This window comes from Carcharhinus amblyrhynchos, chromosome 5 (assembly GCF_965287045.1).
Source record: "Carcharhinus amblyrhynchos chromosome 5, sCarAmb.v2.hapA, whole genome shotgun sequence".
Classification (NCBI taxonomy): Eukaryota; Metazoa; Chordata; class Chondrichthyes; order Carcharhiniformes; family Carcharhinidae; genus Carcharhinus; species Carcharhinus amblyrhynchos.
The window spans coordinates 83,974,468-84,000,038 of NC_137328.1; the positions used below are offsets into that span (position 1 = coordinate 83,974,468).

The 25,571-nt window shown below is 41.9% G+C and overlaps 1 protein-coding gene across 1 annotated transcript in view; it reads left to right on the forward strand.

The window, feature by feature from the left end:
* Nucleotides 1-25,571, forward strand: part of mctp1a (multiple C2 domains, transmembrane 1a) — a 505,516-nt gene that overhangs the window by 271,002 nt on the left and 208,943 nt on the right. Inside the window, exon 10 of the mRNA XM_080189110.1 lies at nt 11,631-11,733. Within this exon, the coding sequence (XP_080045236.1) occupies nt 11,631-11,733 (103 nt within the window). The remainder of the gene's footprint in view (nt 1-11,630; nt 11,734-25,571) is intronic.

The window sequence follows — 25,571 nt, forward strand, 5'->3', positions numbered from 1 at the left end:
TGAATTTAGTGAGGAAAAGTAAATAATTTGAATTCTTGAAAGCAACTTCAGGACTTTTTTCAATAGAACTTTTAACATTCCATTTCCCAAACTTTTCAAATGAGACACCAAGGCACCAATTGTTTCAGCTTCTTGTAAATTAAAATGAATGATCTTAACCTATAGAAGTATACATAATCTTGCCCGACATCCCTTTCCTCCTGCTCACCAATTTTCTGACCTCTGTCTTCTTCTTATGGAGTTGATCCTTTGCATGGTTACAGTTCCGCGGGCATTGAGTTACTGGCTAGAAAGTGGAAAAGGATAGTCTTGGTGTGTGTGGGGACCGGGGGTCGGGGGGGAGTGGAATACATAAAAATGGGATAAAGACTAAAAAGAGAAGGGATTTAACTCAGAAAACCAAGATGTAGAATCAGTCTTGCAGAACTCTGAAACAACAAAGAGCAAAAACACACTGAAAGGGATAACCTACGGGCCATTATGGGTGGAATTTTCTATTCTAGGACTAAGGTGGATGCAGAAACAGAGACTATTTGCAGCTGTAGAGGCTGCTGGGAACTTGCACTATATCATGAAACTCTGGTTGTATTAATCATTAATTTGGGGGTTTCCTGATGTATCACTTGGCAGGGTGTTACCCTACCATAATATTAGGCATCATTTTTAAATGATGCCCAGGCAGCAACTTACCCAATGTTGAGGGAGGACATGGCACAAAGAGGACATGGCGTTTTGGTACCCAAATTCAATGATGTCCTTCTGGGCACCCTTCTTGGTGAAGTGAAGGTCAAGTAGGATGTCCTGTAGCCATAGGATGGGAGGAGGAAACTGACCATGGAAATAAATCCAGTACAGGTTCTCTAGGGCAGCCACTGCCCAAGGTGTGCAACAGAGGATTGCCCTGCAGTGCAGGAAGCAGATGAATGACCTCATTCATTCCGTCGGGTAAGCAGACTCTTTATTGCTCACACTCACCTCACTGAATAGTACAAGAAGTGCACTAAAGGTGCATGTGCCTCAATGGCAATTCAATGTCTCATAGCCCTACTGAGTCCATCTACTTTGCAGGTGGAGAGGCAAATGTGGATCTCTGACCCTTCCAGACATGCTTTCTGCGGTGACAATGGGGGAAGGGGCACAGGCTTTTAGGGCACCAGCAAGCAGCACTAATGATATGCCTCTGTCAGCCTTATCCTTATAGCACATTTTCAGGGTTCTGAAGGTTGCTACCTCAGACCCTTCTGGACAGCCTCTAACATATCAATCACATGACACACAATCCAGTGGATTATTATTTGTAAAACTGGAAAAATTAGGAAGATAAATAAAACCTGCTCTCAACCCCCCTTCTCTCTTTGTGCATGTTAAGTTAAGCCATAAAGGAGAGGGAGAAGATGGGTGAGGGCCATTAACTTTTCAAAGATCCCACCAAATTCAAAGAACAGACAGCCCTGTTGGCAAGTGAATGGTCATGATGTGGGTATGCCGGCGTTGGACTGGCATAAACACAGTAAAAAGTCTGACAACACCAGGTTTTAGTCCAACCTATTTATTTGATAATATACTCACAAGCTTTCGAGGGACACCCTCTTCGTCAGGTGAATGGAGAGTTCTGGCCTCAGACAGAGCATATAAAGCACAGACAGTTTAGAGATTACTGATTAGAATGCGAAAATGTAAAGATTCGCATTCTAATCAGTAATCTCTAAACTGTCTGTGCTTTATACGCTCTGTCTGAGGCCAGAACTCTCCATTCACCTGACGAAGAGGGTGTCCCTCGAAAGCTTGTGAGTATATTATCAAATAAATAGGTTGGACTAAAACCTGGTGTTGTCAGACTTTTTGCAAGTGAATGGGACAGGTCCTGTAGAGATGGAGCAAGGGGCTTGTGGCACTATCCAGTAAGGATCTATGCATGTCGTAGAAGTCTAAGGGTATGTGTTCCTGCACGTTAGAGGCAGCTCATGCACCACCCCCTCCACCCACCACCATTCCACCCATAATGGCCTGTAGATTATCCCTACTCACATTTACAGGACGAAGTCCAAGAGAGGACTGAGGGCATCACAGAGCAAGAAAGTCCATCTATAGAGACATCCCAGCAATTACCTGCACTCTCCACCAGCACAGATGCACACATCCCAGTGGGTATTAAATCTGGTGTAGGAAAGGTCTCACATTCTGCTGGTTGCTGCATGGACACATGTTTGCAGTTGAATAAGGCAGGGGCTGGCCAAGTTCAAAGGCATTTGAAGGACTGCTGGGGAAGAGGAATTTATGAGGTTGGAATTTGATGATGTCGCTCTGGAATTGGCTTTCCAAGGGATGCTAGAGAGGCAGCAAGAAGCAAAGGAAACATTAGAGAGGGATGTCAGAGGTCCTCAACAGAATGAAATGTGAGGTGGAGGAGTCCGGTAACCTGTTAACTGAAGAACTGATGCTGACCCGTGCAGCGATGGAAGTTTCCATGGGAAGGGTGGTGGACTCCATGAAGTACCTGGTCCAGCAGATTCTACCTGAGATGTGCGCAGACTTGGCAATACGCTGCTGTAGCCATGGGTGAGCTTATGTAGTAGCTACTTGAGAGGGGAATGGGGCACCAGGAGGGAAGTCAAGGTGCCCCTTCTCCTCAAGGAATCAAGCAAAGACCCTTGAGCACCGAAAGGCAGCAGTTCAAGACCACTAGCTGGGGTCTCCACTCAGGATTCTCCAAGGATGTCCGGTTCTTCTAAAGTTTCTTAGCCTGTGAACACTTTAGCCTTGTACTCTTTGACCGCAGCAGGAAACGTTGCCCCCAACAAAACAGCCAAGTTAAGCCAGGGCCCTCCATGCCTCAGGTCTCTAGAGGATAGTTCACTTGCACTTTATTCATTTTTGAAGTGGTTTATTTACAATTACCCCCAAGTACGCTACCCCCTCCACCCACACCATCTTCTGAGGGACACCCCATGTCCCTTGCAAACATGCATGTGCAGGAAGGCAAAGGTCTTTGTCAGGGTCCTTGTGAGCCACAGGCAAGAAGTCTCTCGTGCATACTGAGCCTTTGCCCTTCACACTCTCATTTGGCCCAATGTTCTAGCATTGTGAAAACTACTTGCTGGAATTTCCCTTCAATCTTTCTCTACACCCAGCTATGACTGTAACACTACATTCTGCATCCTCTCCTTTCCTTTATGTTTGGTATGCTTTGTCTATATAGTGCGCAAGAAGCAGTACTTTTCACTGAATACCACACATGATGGGCTGAATTCCCCACTCCAGACATTATCCTCTATGTGCCAATAATAAATCAAATCAAACTTACAAAAAAATGGTAGGGCAGTTATTTTGGGTATCCCTCAATTGACTCACAAGAACAGATGATTGGCTGTTGCTATTTGTGGGAGCTTGCAGTGCACAAATCAATTGCTGCATTACATTAGCAATTATAGTTCTCTGGGCTGTAAAAAGGGGATGTCCCAGGTCAGGAAAAATGTTATAAAGAAGCTTGTCATTCTTTTGTTCTTTTCTAACTTTATCAGCATTGCCCTCTGTTTCTATCTCCTTCACATGCTTATCCAGCTTCCCCTTAAATGCGCCTATACTATTCATTTCAACAACTCCCTGTGGTGGAGAGTGCCACATTCTCATAAATCTCTGAGTAAAAATGTTTTTTTCTGAATTCCAATTGCTTTGGAATTAGCATGGCAAGCCAGAAATCATGACCCCGTGCATGGAAAGGAAGGTAACCCAATTTCTAGCCCATGATTTTTATAGCTTATGCTATCTCCTTTTGGAAATTTCAAGTTTTATTTACTATGCACAAATTTATGCAGTTTAAAATTAGTCACCATAATGGTAATCTATGTCAATAAAATGGGTATTATAATGTATTAGAGTATATTGATATAAACCTATCATAACTCGAGAACATTGCCTGTATGCTTCAATACCATAAATCTTTTAAGGATTACAAAAGATTTTTCTTTCTCTCCATTCAAGGACTGTTTGCTGGAGCTGTAAAGAGTCACTTGGAAACATTTGAATTGTACATTAACCCTTTCAAATTAAAAAGTAATTAGGAATGTTTTAGGTTCTTTTCTGAATGAGAGGGTTAAGAGAACAAATCACTTTTGGCGAAACTGTGAATTCCTTTCTTTTGCACAATGACTCATTGCCTTGTTCAGCTGAGTACCACCACAGTGTTTCACCTCAATTAAGCTCCACATAAAATGTTGAGTGGAGACTATATTTTTTTCTTTTATGAATGGCTTAGTGTTGGGCATTGCATTTCAATTGCTAGAGGTTATTAATGAGAAAAAGGGATTAAGTGTTGTCGTTAATACCTCATTTAACAACTCCCACATATTGATTAACTATAACTACAGCATCATTCAACAAAAAAGGCAAAAGAGTAGGTTGAAATTTTATCTAAATTAGTCAGAGGCTATTCACACTCTGGCTGGACCGGCATGCTTTGAGGCAGGGGCCTCTGCATGTAGAAGGCTTATCACCATTAATCAGATACTCGGATGTGCGCCAGCAGCAATGCGATGAACAGTGATGCAAAACTTACCATTAGAGCCATTAGCGGTGCTGCTAAATTTGACCGGTTTAAGGTTGGCAGTTGGTCTGGAAAGCAGCCTGCTTGGCTGTCTGTGGGTCTTAATTAAGATGTGTTCAATTCTAACTCCCCTGCTGTGTCACAGACCAGTGCTCAGACATTTTCAGCTGGTCCAGCCCATGACTTTGACCTTCTGAGCAGTCCAAAGTTCCCTGGGGAACCGTTCAGCTCATGAGGTCTGATTTCACACTTCTAGGCTGCTTTGCCTCTCTTCACAATGACAGGGAAACAAAGCCCTTTAGAGTAGGGCGCACGGGGACTTGTTTAAATTGGAAACTAGAGAGGTGTCAAGGAACAGGGTTATGGGCTACAGAATAGCATTTTTTAATAAAGAGCTCAGAGCTTTGAGTCAGCTTAAAAGGCTGGGTTTACCAATATAATTAACAGAGAAGGGTGTTATCTTCCTTAAGCCTGTACATTCCCATAGCATTTTATATTGTCAAATTTCATGAATAAGACTTCTGTCTATTTAAAAAGAGAAAATATAAATTAACTTTAGATAGAAGCAAGTTGGTAAATGCTTTCAAACTACAAGGTTTTTAAACTATTGATGAATAAGAACAGTGGGTGGGGAGTACATTGGTTACGTTTCTGGGCAAGTAATCCAGATGCATGTCTGAGTAATCCAGAGAGAATGAGCTCAAATCAGTGCAGTTTCGATATTTTAAATTCAGTTCAAAAAGGGAAAAAAGGAGATTAAAACAAAAATTGGCATTGGGACAAGTGGTCATGGCAAATGGTTGTAGAAACCAAAGTGCTTCATTAGTATACTTCAGGGAAGAAAACTGGTCCTGCTTAGGCCTGACCTATCTGTGATTCCAATGTCACACGTGATGGTTGGGTAAAATTCTCTTAAGCCCCTGCCAGTGGGGTTGATGGCGGACATGGAGGGAGAATTCAGCGGGAGGTCCAGAAATCAGTTTCACGTCAGCATGAATTTACAGTGGGATCTTCTGCTGGTGCCCAGAGTGGCAGGTCAGAAAACCTTCCAGAGGCTGCCATGAATCTCATTTGTGACCCGTTAATCGCTTCTCGGCCTTTGGCTAAGGTCAAGCGTCCAATCAAACTCAAGATGGGGATCAATGCCTTGTCAGCTTGGATCTTATTTGTTTCTCTTTTGGGAACCATGAATAGGATTCAATTGTAATTTGAATTTGGTTTTTGAAGCAATCAAGGAATGGACTCGGGTCTGCTCGGTCCATTCTGAGCATTGACTTTGTTACTTTAAGAACGGAGTAAAAAGTTTTATGAAAGTGGGATGTAGGTGAAGGTCTGACATCCCACGCCAGATTCTTTACAATGTCGGTGGGAAAACACACCAACATGATCCACACTTGAACAATGTGGTATGCAGATGTCAGGACTCATCTGAATAATGCCTGGGGCTGTTTCCAAAATTCAGGGTGGAGGCCATCTGCAATATTGTCCCTGAAATACCACAACAGTGGGTCAGAGGAGTATGTACAAATGGACCTTCCAGATTAGGTGTCCAGAAAGAGGTCCATCTTCTAACCTCAGAATATTCTTCATTTTCAGGAGCTCTGTCTTCTGGCTGAAGATTGCTCCTGGAGATCTACCTTAATTTACAGGAGGTCCACTTTATTTCTTCAATTGTGGGTCAGTGATGTGGGATGCCTTTTTAACATGGCACCTGGATATGATGGTGGACTATGTGCCATGCAGACTTGCCTCACCACTGAATACAACATGAACCACCTGGGTGCATATATAATGAGGTCAGGGCAGAAAGACCTGGTGTGTTTTTCCACGAGTCCTGACAATGAGAACACTCCACATTCCTGCCTTTCCACAGCACTTAGCCTCCAAATTGGAGTCTGTTGTCTCTAAACTCCCCTCACAAGTGGTTTGGCAAAAACCCCTCAGTTGTATAAAATCTGGGCAACTAGGGAAAGGCCAAGCCTTGAAAGGATTTGAAAACAAGGGTAAGAATTATAAACTGGGAGTGAATATGGGTCAGCAAATACAGAGATAATTGATGAATGGTTCTTGATGTGAGTTTAGATATTGTTAGCAGAGTTTTGTATGGCCTCAAGTTTAAGGAAGATGGAGTTGGAGACTGGCCAGGAGCAAAGTAACCTCTGGTCCCAGATCTCATGGAAATTTCCAAATTTGAGGCACCTGTGCTGTGAGCATCCAGGCAGCCTTTTGTCCCCAATTCTTGAGCAGATGTACTCTACCAACTTATACATATGCACTGAACTCTCCTCCATGTGGCCCAGTCCAGTACTATCACACAATTGCCAGCAGCATCCCATTGTCATAGCTTTGGCAGACCTGAACACATTTCTACCTCCCTTCCCCCCATTGCCCACTCACTACCACTTTGATCCTAAGATGTCCCTTAAAACCTTGGCCAGTTGTCAGGAATCCATCAGAGTAATCCAGTCTAGAGGTAACAAAAGTATGGATAGGAGTTTCGGCTGCAGGTGATTTGAGGCAGGGGTGATTTGGATGGTATTACAAAGGTTAAAATAGTTGTACTGACTGATGGCTTGGTTATATTTCAGAAGTTTATCTTGGGATCAAATGTGACATCAAGTTTGTGAGGAGTCTAATTCAACCTCAGTTGCCAGGGAGAGGGATGGACTAGAGAGAGTAGTTTGTGACTGGTTTCAAATATCTTTAGGTTTCTCAATATTTAACTGGAGGGAATATTTTTTAAAGTTTTTATTTATTGGTGTCATAAATAGGCTTACATTAGCACTGCAATGAAATTACTGTGAAAATCTCCTAGTCGCCACACTCTGGTGACTGTTCAGGTATACTGAGGGAGAATTTAGCATGGCCAATGCAACTAACAAGCACATCTTTCAGACTGTGGGAGGAAACTGGAGCACCCAGAGGAAACCCATGCAGACAGGGAGAGAACATGCACAGACAGTGACTCAAGCCGAGAATTGAACCTGGGTCCCTGGCACTGTGAGGCAGCAGTGCTAATCACTGTGCCACTGTGCTGCCCATCTAGTACTGGAAGTTGGGCAAGCATTTTGACAATTTAGAGTTAGTGAAAGATCAAGCAAGATGGCAGTGCTACAGAGCTGGGTTTTGTCAGTGTATGTGTTGGAAATTAATGTATTTTCAGACTTTATCGCTGAAGGGCAGAATGTAGATGAGAAATAGGGAAGGGCTATCTTCTTTATAGGACAGTCCTGCAGGATATTAAGGTTTTTCATATTTTGGAGCTCTCTCATTTGATGTGTGTGGTTTTCACAATATTCAGTCAATTTTCAGAATATTTAGGCAACTCTGCATGCATAGTCTTCTTCCTTTCCAGTTGTTCAAAAAGTCACAATCATGATCACTGGTAGGATTTTTGTCTACCAAGCAGAAGACCCAGATTTGCTTCCCCACTAATGCAGGGCTGTTTATCTTGATTGAGTGGTCAAAACTGTTATAGCTGGAGTTCAACGTGAGGTCACTTTTGATTCACAAAAGACAGAACCAAATCTTTCCTACACATCGAAAGTTAGTTATTCTTTCTTTCCCTAGTCCCATGTGCAATCCAAAGACAAATAAACAACAATAATATTCAATTTCTACCTATAGTAACTACCAGGATTGATCACCCACTTGCATTATTTTCTTCATTTATAATTTCACAAATTAATAGAGAAGCAGTTAGTAGTTGATTAACAGGAAATGGTGACATTAGTGTATGTTCTGGACATTCACTTCTAAACACCTATATTCTGTCATCGAATTTCCCCTTCATTTCAAAAGTTTGACAGCATTTATACATGAAAACCAATAACATATGTGCAGGTTATCAAAATGTTATAATTTTGTCATAAATAGGCCATGAGGAATATGTTTAATATTACCACAGAAATGTAGTTTTCTTATATGCCTAGGAATTGTATTAACTGACTGTATTTATCTGCCCACTACAATAATGGAGGCATTCACCTATTTAAAATAATTGTATTAACAGCTGTTTGAAACGGTGGACAAAAAGAAGGTCATACACATGTTAAATTTTCATCTGCTAACACTGGCAACAGTCACTTCAGGCTGTTTGAAAAAACAATCACAGGAAATTGTTCTTAATTAGCATTTCTATAAAATTTCCAATCAATGAGTCAATTTTCTGTACAGTGAGGAAGTGGAAATACATTTTAATTTATTTAATATGTATACGTATATGTAATCTTTACCATATATTCATCTTTCTGGTGCCATGTTTCATTTAATCTTAGAAACGTGTTACTACTTATAAAACATTTGCTTATCACTGTCAGTGGTCATGGTGTTGTCGACATTTTAGAAAACTGCATCCTTGCCCCTGCTTAGTATTACCTTCCTATGCATTTAATTTAAAGTTTACAAATCGATTATACCAATCTGGAGCTCCACTAAACCAAAAGCACCACCATATGTAACTTATGCATAATTGTATTTAACACAAAATTCTCCTTCTTAAAAATATACCTACATTTATATTTAGTTGGCTTAGAAATCATTCTTAAAGTATTTGACAAAACCTGGAAAACATTCAAAACAAAATTAAGAACACTGTCTATTTCATAACTCCAAAGTAGAATGAAGAGATTCTACTTAGTGTTTCAATTTCAGTGTAATTTAAATATGCCATAAAGTACAGATAACCTAATAATTAACATTAAATTTTAAGTATTTTTTGCTTCAACTACTATGATATATACAAGTTAACAATATATTTCGACATTGTGTATATGTTAAGTAATAAATCACTACCTTAAAATTCATGTTCAGAATATAAGAAATAGGACAAAACATAGACTATACTGCCCCTCGAGCCTACTCTCCATTCAATAATGTTCTGTAGACCAACTTTAAAGGTAACTGTTGTGTGGGTCTGGCAGGAATATGTGATCATTGTATGGGACTTGGATAAAAGTTTTGTAGGAATGCTTATTGGGCAATATGTCAGGCTTTTTGAATTTGTGCTTTGCTCACTCTATTTTGTCATTATCCCAAATAGATTTTTGGAAGTGTTTTACCTGATGTTGCATTTTGAGTATTTCTGTGAAATTCTGGCCTAAAGAGGGCAGCATGGTTTTGGGCAGAGACAGAAAGAGAAAAAAGTGTGGTCACATCAGCCAATGAAGGCAATGGTCCGATTTCTCTATGTTGAATATTACACGGAGAATATCAGAAGAGCGACCCGATGTTTTGGATGCACTCTGACTGGGCATTTTAAAGATGCCAGAAAAGAAACTTGACTGAAACTAAAAAGGAATTTACATTTTAGAAATAAAAATCTTCCTAAAATACTTCGTAATAATGGAGACATTTATGCCTATAGTCTTTCTTCACTCTCGGAGAGACTGCAATGATTCTGTAGCAGTCATTTGAACTTATTTGATAATTTTATGTCTAAACCAGAAGTAACCTTAAAGATTGAGAAACAAACAGCTTCACAAACTGTATGCATGACATTATTTCTTTGGAAAGACTGCATGAGAAAGCTACAAGTATAAATCAGATATTTTTCTGCACATTTATAGGCTTTAACTGAAATTCCCTTTTGGGTTTATAAGGTGACTTACTTGTCAGGAAAGTCCTTGAGGAAAATATTGGAAATTGATTTCAAAGACAATTGTCTGCTTAATAGCAGCCTGAAAGTAAATGCTTTAAAATAGTATGTAGCACCACTGATATTTCAGTGCATGTACCATGCATTCACTTCTCATGAAACTGCATAATTGCCCCTCATTTCTGTTCCTGTATGAGTACTCTGGTGTCTGTTTTTCAGAAGCTTATTGCACTTTGTACAATTGGTTTTAAGTACGTCTTTGTTTCTATATCTTTTTAACTTAATTAACATCATTTGTCGGGTGTCAGTTAAATGCCTGAATTGTGCAGTATTCTACAGGCATATGAAAGACTTCTTTGATCTATATGATCAAAAGGGTTGCAGTTATCTCAGAGCTCCTGGTAATGTTGCAGACCCCATTGAGATGTGTGCTTTTGTCACTGGGCCCTATCTATTAAATTTGTTTTCCATCCCTACACGGTCAGGTTAATTACCACAGAAATCCAGAAGTATTCCTAGTCAACAGTGAATGTCATTGTCATTTCATCTTCTTCAGGGAGACTAAAATATCAGTGTCAATGAGGAAGCCCAACTCTTGTAGGAAAATTGCACGGATAGTTATGTCAAGTAAATCGAAAAAGTGGCAATGCACTACATTAAGAACAGATATACAGGCCACTGCACTTGTACTGAACTCCTATAATTTGTGTCAGTTAATTTATTAAAGGAGCACATCAATAATGGAGAATGCTTCATTTGAGCTAGTTTGGCACAAACTACATTTAACATCAAGTTTATCCATTTCATCTCAAGATTAAATTCTGGCATTTAAAACCTTTTTATAATGGAAGGAAAATCCCAGCTCAGCTGTGAAATTTTTCTCTAACTTGTGTTAACGTCAGAATCCACCAAAATTAGTTTTCATGAAGTTGAATCACAGGGTTGTTGATCAACTAATAGAAACAGAGGTTAATCATTCTGTGGTGGCATTCTTGTCTGATCTGCCATTCAATTATATCATAGCTGGTCTTTTTCTGAATTCTATTTGCCTGCCTTCATTCAATACCTTTTCTAAACAAAGATCTATCTATCTCAGTTTTGAAGTTTTTAATTGATCTAGCCTCAACTGTGTTTTGGGATGAAGGATTCCAGATTTTCATGACTCTGTATCAGAGAAGTACTTCTTGATTTCCCATTGAACAGGCTAGCTTAATTTTAAGGCTATAGTTCCTTGTTCTGGTTTTCCCCATCAGAGTAAATAGTTTCTTTTTTTAATCCACCCCAACGTGATGGTAAAAGCAGACTGTAACAGAAGAGATCAGGGATAGGGAAGAATCTGTAACCCAGATTAACTGTCACTTGATGTTTCAGCTGCACAGCTATAAATCTGATCCAGTTTTTGAATTCCTATCAGTGCAAGTAATTGTTGCTTCTTAGTTTGTAATTCCCAAGTTATGAAAAATGTTACATTTAAAAATGGCTTTTCTTTAGGGAGCAGTGACCCATTTTGTGTGATTGAACTGAACAACGACAGACTGCAGACACATACTGTCCATAGGTGTCTCAACCCTGAATGGAACAAAGTCTTCACTTTGTAAGTATGAGCACAGTGATTTCTTGCATGCTTTATAAAAAAAACACAGATAATAAATTTCCTTGTCCCAATGACACAGCCTTTAACAACATGTATTGTCAATACTTGGGAAGGATGTGTTATCACTAGTATAGTATACAGTCATAGCAAAGCGATGGAATTATAGTTCCAAACCTACTTTCCAAACAGTTAAATTTGCATATCAAACAAATGTGAATGGAAATTCATTATTAAAACAGGGTGTTGTATTGATTATATTGCAAAATATTGCAGTGCGATACTGAAAGGATATCCAAGAGGGATCAAGGACAAAATCAATTTGCATGAAGCTAAAGGACAAAAAATGTACATTGTTTGGTGTAGACCATAGGCCACTTATCAGCGGGAAAATTGTAGAGGATCAAATTTGCAAATTAATTACAGAGAAATTATATAAGTGTATAATGAAGGGACTTTCATTATCTAAACACAGACTGGGATGGAAATTGCGCAAAGCATAGAGAAGGGCAAGAGTTCCTAGACTCATTCAGGAGAATTTCTACAGCTGTATGTTTTCAGTCCAGTGAAAAAGGAGGCGTTACTGGACCTGGTTCTTGGGACTGAAATGGGCCAAATGAATGAGGTGTTCATATGCTAACATTCAAAGGGCAGTGATCTTGATGTCATAAGGTTTAGATTGGTTATGGAAAGGAACAAGGAGCAATTTAGAGTAAGAATAATTAACTGGCGGAAAGCCAACTTCAATGGGGTAAGAATGACCCAGATAAATTGGAATCAAAGATTAGCAGGCTAAATTGTAACTGAACCATGGCTACCTTGAAAGAGCTAATTCAAGTAGATTCAAGATATATTCTTACAGAAGAGAAAGGTGCAGCAAACAAAGCCAGAGCTTCCTCAGCGAAACAAAGAGACAGAATTAAGATGCAAATTATGGCAAAGACGTTCACCAGTCAAAGTACAGAGCGGTTGTTGTCACCACAGCTCGAGAGAGATCTGGACTGTGCATCAGCAGCCAGTAAGAATGCAAGACAAATTCCATCAGCAATGCCTTTGCCACATCCTTTAGATTCAATGGGAATACCATGGAAAAGATTCTGCTGTTGTTGATGTCAGCTCCACAAGCATTAGGCAAAATTCCTGCAAAATCATTTTCAATGCCAACAAGCATCTTCCCTGTTGGGTCCTGTTATCTCAACTCACAAGTGGCTAGTTTACTCACGGAGGACAAAGAAAGTCCTCATCAAAGAAACACCAAAGCTCAGCAACATTGAGATTAGTGACTAGGAGGAGCTTGTTGCCTATTGATCAAATGTTGGCAACTTGTCCATCAAGCTGCATCACACTTTAAGTTCAAACATCTCAATAATGAGACAGAGTGACACAGAGAAGAAAAGAAAAGGAAGCAAATCTTGCACTCCAGCATCCAATACGTCATGGGATTTGTACCCAGAAATCTGCAATTTTACTCTGATTGAGGAGGTGGCAGATAGCCTGCCTACCAGCCATGGGTCAATTGAGGCCCTTAAGAAGCCAATGAACGCATTTTGATGCCTCTTCCTATGCCAGCTGCAATGTTTCCTGTGTCAGGCAGAAGTTGCAGAGCCCAGCAGCTTTCATTACTTGAGCTGGTGCTGTTGCACTGGAGACTGGCTGCCGCGCCAGCATTTACCACTACACCTCATAGTTGTTCCTTGGGCCAGTGAGCTGTCGTAAATTTGATTGGTTGGCAGCTCTTGGAGGCAGGACCTCCTCCTCCTCCAGTTGTGGTGGAAGTCTTGCCTCAACTAAATAAGTAATCTAATGAGTATTCAGTAGCTACAGGCAAATCTGCCGGATCTGAGGCAGGCTTGACACTGACATTTACACTGCGGAAGGGATCCCGTTGCAGGGTAAAATCCAACTGTCTGTGTGCAGAGGAAAATTTTAGCAACATGCTACTGCAGAGATCAAATTAGGAACACAAAGTAGTGAATTGCTAGACCTGACTGTGCTGTGCCATGATCCATTGAGCATAAGTACATTCTGTCACCTTGTCACTGAAAGTGTTTTAAAATTATTTTCAAGACAAATTTTACAGTTATACTATAATTCTGCAGAGATTGCTGATGAATCATTTTTAATAGTCAATGCATGGAGTTATTGGTGAAATACTGCTAATACGAAATGAACCCTTCATAGGAAAGAAATGATAGACATGGATGTGAAATTCATTCACCCTGAAATTGGGCACCTGGCCTTAGAGTCACAGCATGCCCCCATATTTTAGAAATGAAGTTAGTAAGACACAAAATCTATCAATCCACCTCATTTCTTTCATAGTGATGATGTCACAAGCAACTTCCTTGCAGATCGAGACTCCATCTCTCTGCAAGAGCCCTCTGCACATTCAAACACTTTGCGTCGTGTAGACTCCAGGCAGGCTTTTTTTTAAAAGCACGAGCTTCATAACAAGGAAGCTTGTTGCAAAGCTGTTGGATTTTTTTTGCCATTGAGTGGGTAAGGAAGGAAAACGCTGCCTGATTTCATGACCTCGCCTTGCACTCACTGTGTCAAGAGGTCAACTCCTGGCAGAAGGCCATGTTTCTGCCCAGACTTGCAAGAGGCACTCAAGACTGAAGGGAATGAGAGTAGGAAACAAGGGTGGTTATTACACAAGTGCACTTCCACAGACCTGGCTGCAGTGTCACAAAAAGTTTAATGCTTCACTTTTGCAGTCAAGGTAAGTGATTGCATCTGCACATTACATCTTGCAATCGCCATACCACCCGACTCTCACACTGTTTAAAGTACCACACTCTGATCACTCACCCCTCAGCATGTCCTGACAATTAGGATTCACCCCTAACATTCTCATGGGACTCCTTATTCACATATATTTTCCAATCATGTCAACCACACACCAGATACCTCTACAGCCTATAGCTATTCACCTATAGCAGGCACATCAACCAAGCACACAGTCATTGACATTCAGTCCTCTCTTTTAATGGGGAAGATCACCCACAACAAAAGGGAGAGATAGATGGCAAGTGAATCCACAAACCCATCTCTTCAATGCCCTGAAGCAGATGGTCCACAAGATCATGGACACCATGGACACTATTGCCACAGAATCAGTGGCACCCAACACTGGCAAGACTATGTTTGATGTTAGTAAATTGCTGCCTTATGTAACTTTTCTACTCACTCCCCTCCCTCACCCTGAAGGGTGCCATGAAATGAATGCTGAGAGCCTACTCGTTTCCTCTTCATGCCCCCAACCCTCCAATCACCCTTCCCCTCCATTTACATTTTTATGCTTTCAGATCACCAAGAACTGCAGGTTGCTCAGTCCCTGTAGCCTCACATGGAAGGGCAAGAGGAGGAAGAGTGTTCTGAAGAAGAAACACTGTCACTTAATTTAACACTCGCAGCCACCAGCTCAGATACTGGCACTGTACAAATGTTAGCAGCTAACTTAGAGTCTATGTCTGCATATGGTGGGTCACAAACAAGCAGGTCAGTTTGTGTACAAACCTTTAAGAAAGTGTGAGCATGTATCAGTTCTGCTTCAGGAGACTCACATAAGGGCAAACTTAAGGCAGAACACTGATGAACATGAACCAAAATGCTTGTGCATTGGCAAGTCCACAACTGAGCCTGTAGCATCCAGCATTGGTGAGAACATTGCAGATGATAGTGTGTTTCTGCCATTTGCTCTGACCAAGTTGTTAGTGATGAGAGCATGGATTTCTTTCACCGCAGCCCCCTTTCCTCACACCATGCCCTTCTGATTTCCTGTATTCAAACACTCTCAAACTGGTACTTCCCCAATTGAGGAAACCAAGGGGGAAGGGAGTGAGCAACAGCAGAGCACTAATGAGGCCCTGTCACTTGATCTGAAACTCCCACTACCAGCTCAGATACTGGCACCACATGTACCTTGGAGGCAGTGTGGGATGACTTAACTGGGAATGAGTAGACTACAGCCAGGAGAGAGAGAGAAAGAGTGGTTCAGCTCACCAGAGAGTGATGTTGCAGATTAGTTCTTCTGTAGTGCATTTGTATGAGGTAGCATACAAGAAAGCTTTGATGGGAATGCACACTGAGATTTTGGATGCATTGGTTGGCTTGACAGAGAGAATGCTACCTTGTCACTATCAAAGAGCAAAGAGGATTCTTGCTCTAAACTGGTAAAGGGCATTGTACATTTGCACCCTTCACAGCTGTTGCTTCACCTCCTAGTCATGCTGCAGAAGCACTGCCACTACTGCCCTTTCTGTTGCAGCATTAGGACATGTTATTGAATCCCCTGCCCTACCTGTGAGGATTCTGCAACACTCTGGCAAATTCAGAAACTCCCCACAACACCTGCAAAAATATTCCAGAACACCTGCAGAAGCTATAAAAGTAACTTCCCCTGAAAGTAGGATGCCTGGTCCCTTAAGTAATACCAATGATGGGCCTCTCTTACTGCTTGTTGTTTGCAGAGTGATGCATGACTTTTTGGTCTAGACATGAATGGTCTAAATTAGGTATTCTAACATTTTATCTACTTGTTGCCCAATTGTCCTTGGCAGTTTTGCCCCCTGCTTTTCAATCACTGTAAGGCCAGGGGATGTGACCACTCCCTGCACTGCCCAAGTGTTTGTAGCCCACTCTCCCCAAAATCTGTACAGTTCCTAGAGCACCTCAAAATTGCATGATATTCAACCCCTAAAAAGGCAAGAGCAACAGGTCTGTGGGAACACATAGAACATAGAACAGTACAGCACAGTACAGGCCCTTTAGCCCTCGATGTTGTGCCAAGCTCTGTCCAAACCCAAGATCAAATTAACCCACCCCCTATCATTCTGGTGTGCTCCATGTGCCTATCCAATAACCACTTGAAAGTTCCGAAAGTGGCCATCTCCACTATCACAGCAGGCAGTACATTCCACACTCCAAGCACTTTCTGAGTAAAGAATCTACCTCGGACATCTCTCCTACATCTCCTACCATGAACCTTATAGTTACGCCCCCTAGTAACAGCTACACCCACCAGAGGAAATAGTCTCTGCATGTCCACTCTAGCTATCCCCCTCATCATCTTATAAATCACTATTAAGTCGCCTCTCATCCTCTTCTGCTCTAAAGAGAAAAGCCCCAGCTCCCTCAACCTTTCCTCCAAGACCTACCCTCCAAACCAAGCAGCATCCTGGTAAAACTCCTCTGCACTCTCCCCAATGCTTCCACATCCTTCTTATAGTGAGGTGACTGGAACTGCACACAATATTCCAAATGTGGTCTCATCAAGGTCCGGTATAGTTGCGGCATAACCCCATGGCTCTTAAACTCAAACCCCCTGTTAATAAATGCCAACACACTATAAGCCTTCTTCACAGCTCTATCCAATTGAGTGGCAACCTTCAGAGATCTGTGGATATGGACCTCAAGATCTCTCTGTTCCTCCACATTCCTCAGAACCCTGCCATTGACCCTTAATCCACATTCAAGTTTGTCCTACCAAAATGAATCACCTTGCACTTATTAGGGTTAAACTCCATCAGCCACTTTTCTGCCCTGCTCTACATCCTATCAATGTCTCTTTGCAGCCTACAACAGCCCTCTACCTCATCCATTACTCCACCAATCTTGGTGTCATCAGCAAATTGACTAACTCATCCTTCAGCCCCCTCTTCCAAGTCATTGATAAAAATCACAAATAGCAGAGGACCCAGCACTGATCCTTATGGTACAGTGCTGCTAACTGGCCTCCAGTCTGAAAATTTTCCCTTCACCATCACCCTTTGTTTTCTATTAGACAGCCAGTTACTTATCCAATCGGCCAAATTTCCTTCTATCCCACATCTCCTTGCTTTCTTCATGAGTCTACCATGGGAAACCTAATCAAATGCCTTACTAAAATCCATGTATTCAACATCAACTGCTCTACCTTCATCTACACACATAGTTACCTCCTCAAAGAATTCAATCAAATTTGTGAAGCACGACTTACCCCTCACGAAACTGTGCTGATTATCCTGGATTAAACTACATCTTTCCAAATGATCATAAATCCTATCTCTCAGGATCCTTTCCATTAACTTACCGACCACTGAAGTAAGACTAACTGGCCTATAATTACCAGGGTCATTCCTATTTCTTTTCTTGAAGGGAGGAACAACATTTGCCATTCTCCAGCCCTCTGGCACAACCCCCGTGGACAGTGAGGACCCAAAGATCAAAGCTAAAGGCTCCACAATCTCATCCCTTGCCTCCCAAAGTACCTTAGGATGTATCCCATCTGGCCCAGAGGACTTATCAACCCTCAGGTTTTTCAAAATTGCTAATACATCTTCCCTCAGAACATCTACCTTCTCCGGGTTTTTCAAAATTACTAATACATCTTCCCTCAGAACATCTACCTTCTCCATCTTATCAATCTGTATCACACACTCATCCTCAAAAACATGGCCCCTCTCCTTAGTGAACACTGAAGAAAAGTATTCATTCAACACCTCACCTATCTCTTCTGACTCCATGCACAAGTTCCCACTACTGTCATTGACTGGCCCTAACCTCACCCTGGTCATTCTTTCATTTCTCACATAAGACTAAAAAGCCTTGGGGTTTTCCTTTATCCAACTCGCCAAGGACTTCTCATGCCCCCATCTAGCTCTCCTAAGCCCTTTTTTTAACTCATTCTTAACTGCCTTGTAACGCTTAAGCGATCCAACTGAACATTTTTTTTAATCCTTACATACACTTCCTTTTTCTTCTTGACAAGACATTCAACCTCCTTTGTGAACCATGGTTCCCACACTCGGCCATTTCCTCCCTGCCTGCCAGGGACATACCTATCAAGAACACGCAGTATCTGTTCCTTGAAAAAGCTCCACTTTTTGTTTGCGCCCATACCTGACAGTTTCTGTTCCCATCTTATGCTCCCTAATTCTTGCTTAATTGCATCATAATTACTCCTGCCCCAATTATAAATCTTGCCCTGCTGTGTGACCCTATCCCTCTCCATTGCAATAATGAAGGACACCAAATTGTGCTCACTATTTCCAAAGTGCTCTCCCACAAACAAATCTAACACTTGGCCTGGTTCAGTACCCAGTACCAAGTCCAATGTGGCCCCACCTCTTGTCAGCTTATCCACATTTTGTATCAGGAAACCCTCCTGCACACACTGTACAAAAAGTGTCCCATCTGAACTATTCGACCTGTAAAGGTTCCAATCAATATTTGGAAAGTTAAAGTCACACATGATAACTACCCTGTGATCTCCATACCTTTCCATAATCTGCTTTGCCATTTCTTCCTCCACATCTCTATTATTATAGAAAACTCCTAACAACGTGACCAATTCTTTCCTATTTCTAACTTCAGCCCATATTACCTCAGTAGGCAGATCACCCTCGCAGTTCCTTTCAGCAGCTGTTAAACTATCCTTGATTAACAATGCTACTCCTCCACCTTTTTTACCACCTTCCCTACTCTTACTGAAACATCTAAACCCCAGAACTGCCAATAACCATTCCTGTCCCTGTTCTAACCTTGTCTTCATAATGGCCACAACATCAAGTTCACCTTCAAGTCACATATCATCCTGATTTGGAGATATACACTATCCTATAGTGAGTGGATTCTGCATTAAAGCTTGGAACTTTGCACTGAACAGTGTCACAAGAGGATTTTCACTATATGGATTGCAACATTTCAGAAAAGCAGTTCACTGCCACCTTCTTGAGGGCTGCTAAGTAGGACAATAATAAAGGATTAACAACATTGTGAGGAAGGGAACAACTGCCAGAACCCCACACCTGTCAATCCTGGCCAAGGATTCACCTCATCAGGTTTCCATGGTGAGTCCCAAATGCATTCCCTCATGCTTTTCAAATTGAATTCCATTGGCCACTTTTCCGTCCACTCAACCAAAACCACTGATATCATTATGGAGTCAACAGCTATCCTGTCAACTATACTTCAATTCTTGTGTCATCTGCAAATTTCTGAATCATGTGACCCATTTTTAAGTCTAAGTTGTTATGGTATACCACAAAGAGCAAGAGCTCAGTGGAACACCACTGGAAACTGTTTTCCATTTGCAAAATCATCCATCGACCATTACTTTTGTTTCCTGTCACTGAGCCTATTTTGGACCCAACCTGCCACCTTCCCCTGTATCCCATGAGGTCTATTTTTTCTGTGACCCATCTGCCATGTGGGATCCTGCCAAACGCCTCACTGAAATTCATGTAGACAGCATCCACCGCACTGCCATCATCAATCCTCCTCGTTAAAAAAACTCTTGTTCTTGATCAATGCTTTTCTCGCAGAGGTCACATCTCTTTCCCAGGAAGACCTCTAACTGTGGAGAGCTGCTGTCCAGTTGGATGGCCAGTAGTTCTATAGTCCCAGCAGCACCAGACATGAGTCTTGAGTTTTGGTGCTACAGGCAGTCCGCCCAGGAACCGAGGTAAGTTAGAGGTCAGGAGTCTCACTGAGTAGGGAGAGGGAAGTGGGGAGACAAGTTCGTAAGGCCGAGGGGTGGGTTAAGGGCCTGGAACTTTGGGGATCTGCCCTCCTTGCCTGTCACCACCTTTGCTGCTGAAGCTACTGGGCTTTTTGTATAGTGTGTGCCTCCCTCTGCTGTAATATATCAGCAGCAGGATAGGGCCCTTAACTTACCATTAGTTGGCCACTTATGGGTCTCAATAAGCCAAAAGGAGGGCAATTGGACATCCAACACCTACTCTACCCCTTAAAGTTTCAAACAGGTCAGAGATCGTAAGTAAATGACTGGATTTTATATGTCTTGCCTTCAAATCAATCAGTGAGGAAGTGTAAAATCCACCTACCTAATAGATGCTATCAGACCTGTTGCATATTTCCAGCATTTTCTGATTTTTATTTCACACTCACCTTGTAGTGTTACCAAGATCTGTGTGGGAAGCGTTCCAATCCACAGTAGGTGACCCAAGTTATTTCTGTGAGCCAGGCTAACGGGTCAAGCATTACTTTGCCCTAGAGATTGCTACAGGAAATTGTAGTGGTCCCAGTGAGGAAAAGGATTTTAGGAATGAGTTAAATCAACCGTGGAAGTTAAGGATAGTATTAAACTTAAAGAACAGTGGTAAGCCAGAGGATTGGGAAAGTTTTAAAAACCAACAAAAGATGGCCAAAAAATAAAGAGGGAGAAGATAAACTATGAGGATAAATTAGCAATTAATATAAAAATGGACAGCGAAAGCTTCTTTAAATATATAAAAAGGAAGAGAGGGGCCAATGTAAACAAAGGCCTATTAGAGAATGACACTGGGAAAATAATGATGGGGAATCAGGAAATTGCAGAGGAGTTAAACAGATATTTTGTATCAGTCTTCATGGTGGAAGACGTTAATGTCATTCCAAAAATACTAAATCAAGGGGTAGAAGTGGGGATGGAATAAATAAAATAACAATCACTGGAGAAAAAGTACTACAGAAACCAATAGGCCTAAAGGCCAATAAATCCCTGGACCTGATGGATTGCAATCCAGTATGTTAAAGGAAGTAGCTACAGAAGTGATGTATACATTAGTAGTAATCTTCCAAGAGCTTATTAAGACACAGAGTGGAATTTACGCGTCCTGCCCACCACGGAATCGTAGCGGGTGGGACACAAGCCACGCAAAGGTCTGTTGGTCTTCAGTGGGATTTCTGGTCTTGGGGCGAACAGGGCGAGAAAATCCCGCCCATAGAATTCTCAGGAGGCTTGACAGGGTAGCTGCTGAATGTTTCCTCTTTTGGGAGAGTCTAGGACCAGAGGGCATAATCTCAGAATAAGGGGTTGCCCATTTAAAACAGAGATGAGGAGGGATTTCTTCACTTAGAGGGTAGTGAATCAGTGGAATTCTTTACCGCAGAGAGCTATAGAGGCTGGCTTCTTAAGTATAGACAGCTTTTTAATCAGTAAGGGAATCAAGGGTTTTGGCGATAAGGCAGGAAAGTGGAGCTGAGGATTCTACTAGATCAGCTATGATCTAATTGAATGGTGGAGCAGACTCAATGGGCTGAATGATCTACTTCTGTTCCTACATCTTATAGTTTTATGGAATGATTCCACATGAAACCACATTGATGCATTTGGCCATGGATGCACCATATGCAGTCTTTTTAATACTTTATACCAGCACATGCAACAGGCGATGATGGCATTCCAATCTCCTAATACTTTGACCTCTGGCGAGTAATAGGTTCTGGCTCTAAAGCCAAAATATTTTGCGATGTCATGGGAAAATCCAGGTGCAATTAGATAATGTGATAATTACATAGATTCATATTTTAATTTGTTATAAAATATGGACATTTCCATGACAATTAATCAATAACCCAAGCAAAGTTGTTAGTTCATCATAGCATCATTTGGAATAATGAATTGTCATAAATGGAATGTATCAGCTCTCTTACCCCGCAATCAGTAGGCTTTGAATGGAAAGAGGTGTGTCTTTTCTTGCCTGGTGTATTTCAATAAATATTTCAGTGTAAGTTTTTGTGAGTTTAAAATAAAAAAGATTATTTATTCTCACTGACTTACCTCCGAATCAATGCAGTGCCACAAACTTGATCACACACACACACACACACACACACACACACACACACACACACACACACACACACACACACACACACACACACAAAGATTGGGATGCTGACAGAGGGACTTTTACAGATTACAGGTAATTCAGTCTCTGTGATTTTTAGTCTCCCATATGGCAAACCTGTGGTTTCTTGATTGGTTTGGATGATTTAAAGTTGAAGTGAGGATCTACTAGAGCAAAGGGTTCACAGCAGATTGCATGGTTTCAGTAGTCACATATGCAGAAGGTTGATTTTCAGGTTAAGTACTTTAGCTGCTTGATGACTTGCAGTTAGCTTCTGATTTGATTGGATTTATTATTGTCACATGTATTAGCATACAGTGAAAAGTATTGTTTCTTGTGCACTATAGAGTGCGGTTTTTAGACTAGCTTATGGTTCTTAAAAGACAAAATGATCTGCCTTTTTGGCAGTTGCTCTCTCTTTGGCATTTTTTTCTGCAGATTGTTCTAGTCTCTCTGAGTCTTCAGCCAAAAACTCATTGGGTGGGATTTTACGACCTCGCTCGTCCCAAAACCATAAAATCCTGCCTGAGGTCAATGGACCCTTCCGTTGTCTGTCCCTCATCCACTTTGATTCCAGCCATTATTCGTTAAAATTCCAGCCATTATCTCAAATCAGTTTCAATCACATGAGCTGGCATCACAAACCTATCATCATCCAAACAAAATGATTTAGAAGTCCAAAGTCATCCCTACACAGTAGGTGATAGATCATAGTATTTATCACTTAGCTTGTGGATTACTTGCCTTTCAGCTTTCCTTTGCAAAATTCTAAACCTGGAGACATAGGGCCTGATTTTACCATTTTCATTCTAAGTGCTAAATCTGGGCATAATGCAGATCCGACTTCGAAATCCGCTTTCAGGCACCCCTATACGCTCTCAGCCATCTCCAGTCCCATTCGCCCTGTGGGCGAGGCTTAGCGCTGCCAGAACGATTGGAGCTCTAAACGGTGCATGCACAGTTGGAAAAAAATTTGAAAAAGTGCACCTGCTTCAGATCACTCCCGGGCTGCAGAAAATGGAGAAAGCAGCCCAGGAGCAAAAAGCAGGAGCAATGGTGCGCACACACATCACTGTCCCCCTTATCTACCCCCCCACTACCCACACACATCACTATCTCCCTTATCCACCCCCCCCCAATACCCACACACATCACTGTCCCCCTTAACCACCACCCCCACTACCGACACACATCACTGTCCCCCTTATCCCACCCCCCCACTTCCCACACACATTACTGCCCCTCTTATCCCATTCCCCCATTACACACACACACATCACTGCCCCCCTTATCCACCACCCCCACTACCCAGACCGATCACCACCTCTGCCCCCCCCTCCCCACCGATCACCTGCCCCCCTGATCAATGAGTAATCGGGCTCCCCCCCGACAACGATCTAGCCTCACTCCCCCTCCCCCCATCCCCAGAGAATGACCTGGCCTTCAGAGGAACATCTGACCTGCTTCCTCCTCCCTCCCCACCAGACAATGATCGGCCCTCTCCCCCCACCCCCTCACCCCACTAGAGATACATCTGACCTGCCTTTCCTCCTCCTCCTCCTCCCAACCAGAGAATGATCTGATCTGCCTCTCTCCTCCCCCCCACCACTGATCTGACTCAGAGAGCCATTGGAAACACTGAACATGCTCTTCAGCAGCTGGACCACCCGATTCAGACTTCTATTTAGCAGGTCCATTATGGCATGGTTCCGGTTTGGCAAATGCAGTGGTAAAGGGGGAAATGCTGATAGAGTTGAGCGGGCAGTTCATTAATTCAATTTAAATGCATGCAAATATCGTTGCGCCCGTTTTGGGTGCAAAGCAGATCGCCACCATTCCCAGGTTTTGGTAAAGTGGCAATCTGTGCAGGCACAGGTGCGGATCGCATTAATGGTCTCTCACCTGACCTCACCACGTTTGGCCGCGAGGCAATGGTAAAATAGGGCCCATAGTCTAAGAGTCCATTATCTCTGTTTTTGGTAAGCTTCGAACTATATCCATTCCATGCGGAGATCTCTCCCACCCAGGGTAATTCCAATAGAACTTTACAGAAGCTTGACCTCTGTGTTGAATCACTTCTCAGCCTTTTGGCTAAGATCAGGTGCAGTTTTGTTGTCCTGCACTTGATTGAAGTCAATGCAATGAGGCTTCATTTGAAGCAATTTTTTAAACACCATTTAGGCCTTTTGGCTAAGATGGAGTTCAGATCAAACACTGGAATGGGTGTAATGCCTACTGCTATTAGCTTTGATTGATTGAGCCCAAGACAGGAAATGGGGAGCCTGTCTTGTCAGTTTGGATCTGTAATGTCTCTCTTGTAGGGAGTTTAATTGGACTTTGATTGGATTTTGATTGGATGTAACAAAAAAATCTGTGTTGAATAAGCAACAGGGAGATGTGGCTTGGTAGTAATTCATTCAACTAGCAATCTAGAGGCTCAGTTAATGCCCTGAGACAGTATTTGAACCCTGGTAGCTGGTGGAATTTAAATTTAACAGCTAAATCTAGAAGATAAATCTAGTCACAGGAATGGTGACCATGGCAACTATCATTGATTGTCATAAAGAATTGTTTGGTTCATAAATGTCCTTTAAGTAAGGAAATCTGCCATCCTTATTTGGTCTGGCTATCTGACTGCAGATGCACAGAAATGTGGTTGACTTTTCCCTCTGAAATGGTCCAGCAAACCACTCAGTTCAAGGGCAAATAGGGATGGGCAACAAGTGCTGGCCTTGCTAACGATGCCCACATCCCATGAAAGAATTAATAATTAAGCTTAGTTAATTTACTATTGTCACAAGTAGTCTTACATTAACACTGCAATGAAGTTGCTGTGAAAACTCATAGTTGCCACACTCCGGCACCTGTTTGAGGGAGAATTTAGCATTGCCAATGCATCTAACCAGCACGTCTTTTGGATCATGGGAGATAACCAGAGCACCTGGAGGAAATCCATGCAGTCACAGGGAGAACGTGCAGACTCCACACAGTCACCCTAACTGGGAATCAAATCTGGGTCCCAGTTAACCAGTGTGCCACCGTGGCTAGTTGTAAAATAAAAACTGTCTCCTTGGCAGCCGTCTTAATAGTTTATCAGTGTCCATTTTAAACTAATGAAAGACTGTTCCAAAAGCTGGTAGATGAGCACAGTCCATATTTAAAGCTATGAATCTAATATGCCTTAATTGGGCTTGAAATAACTCATCTGCACAAAGATCCTTCTAA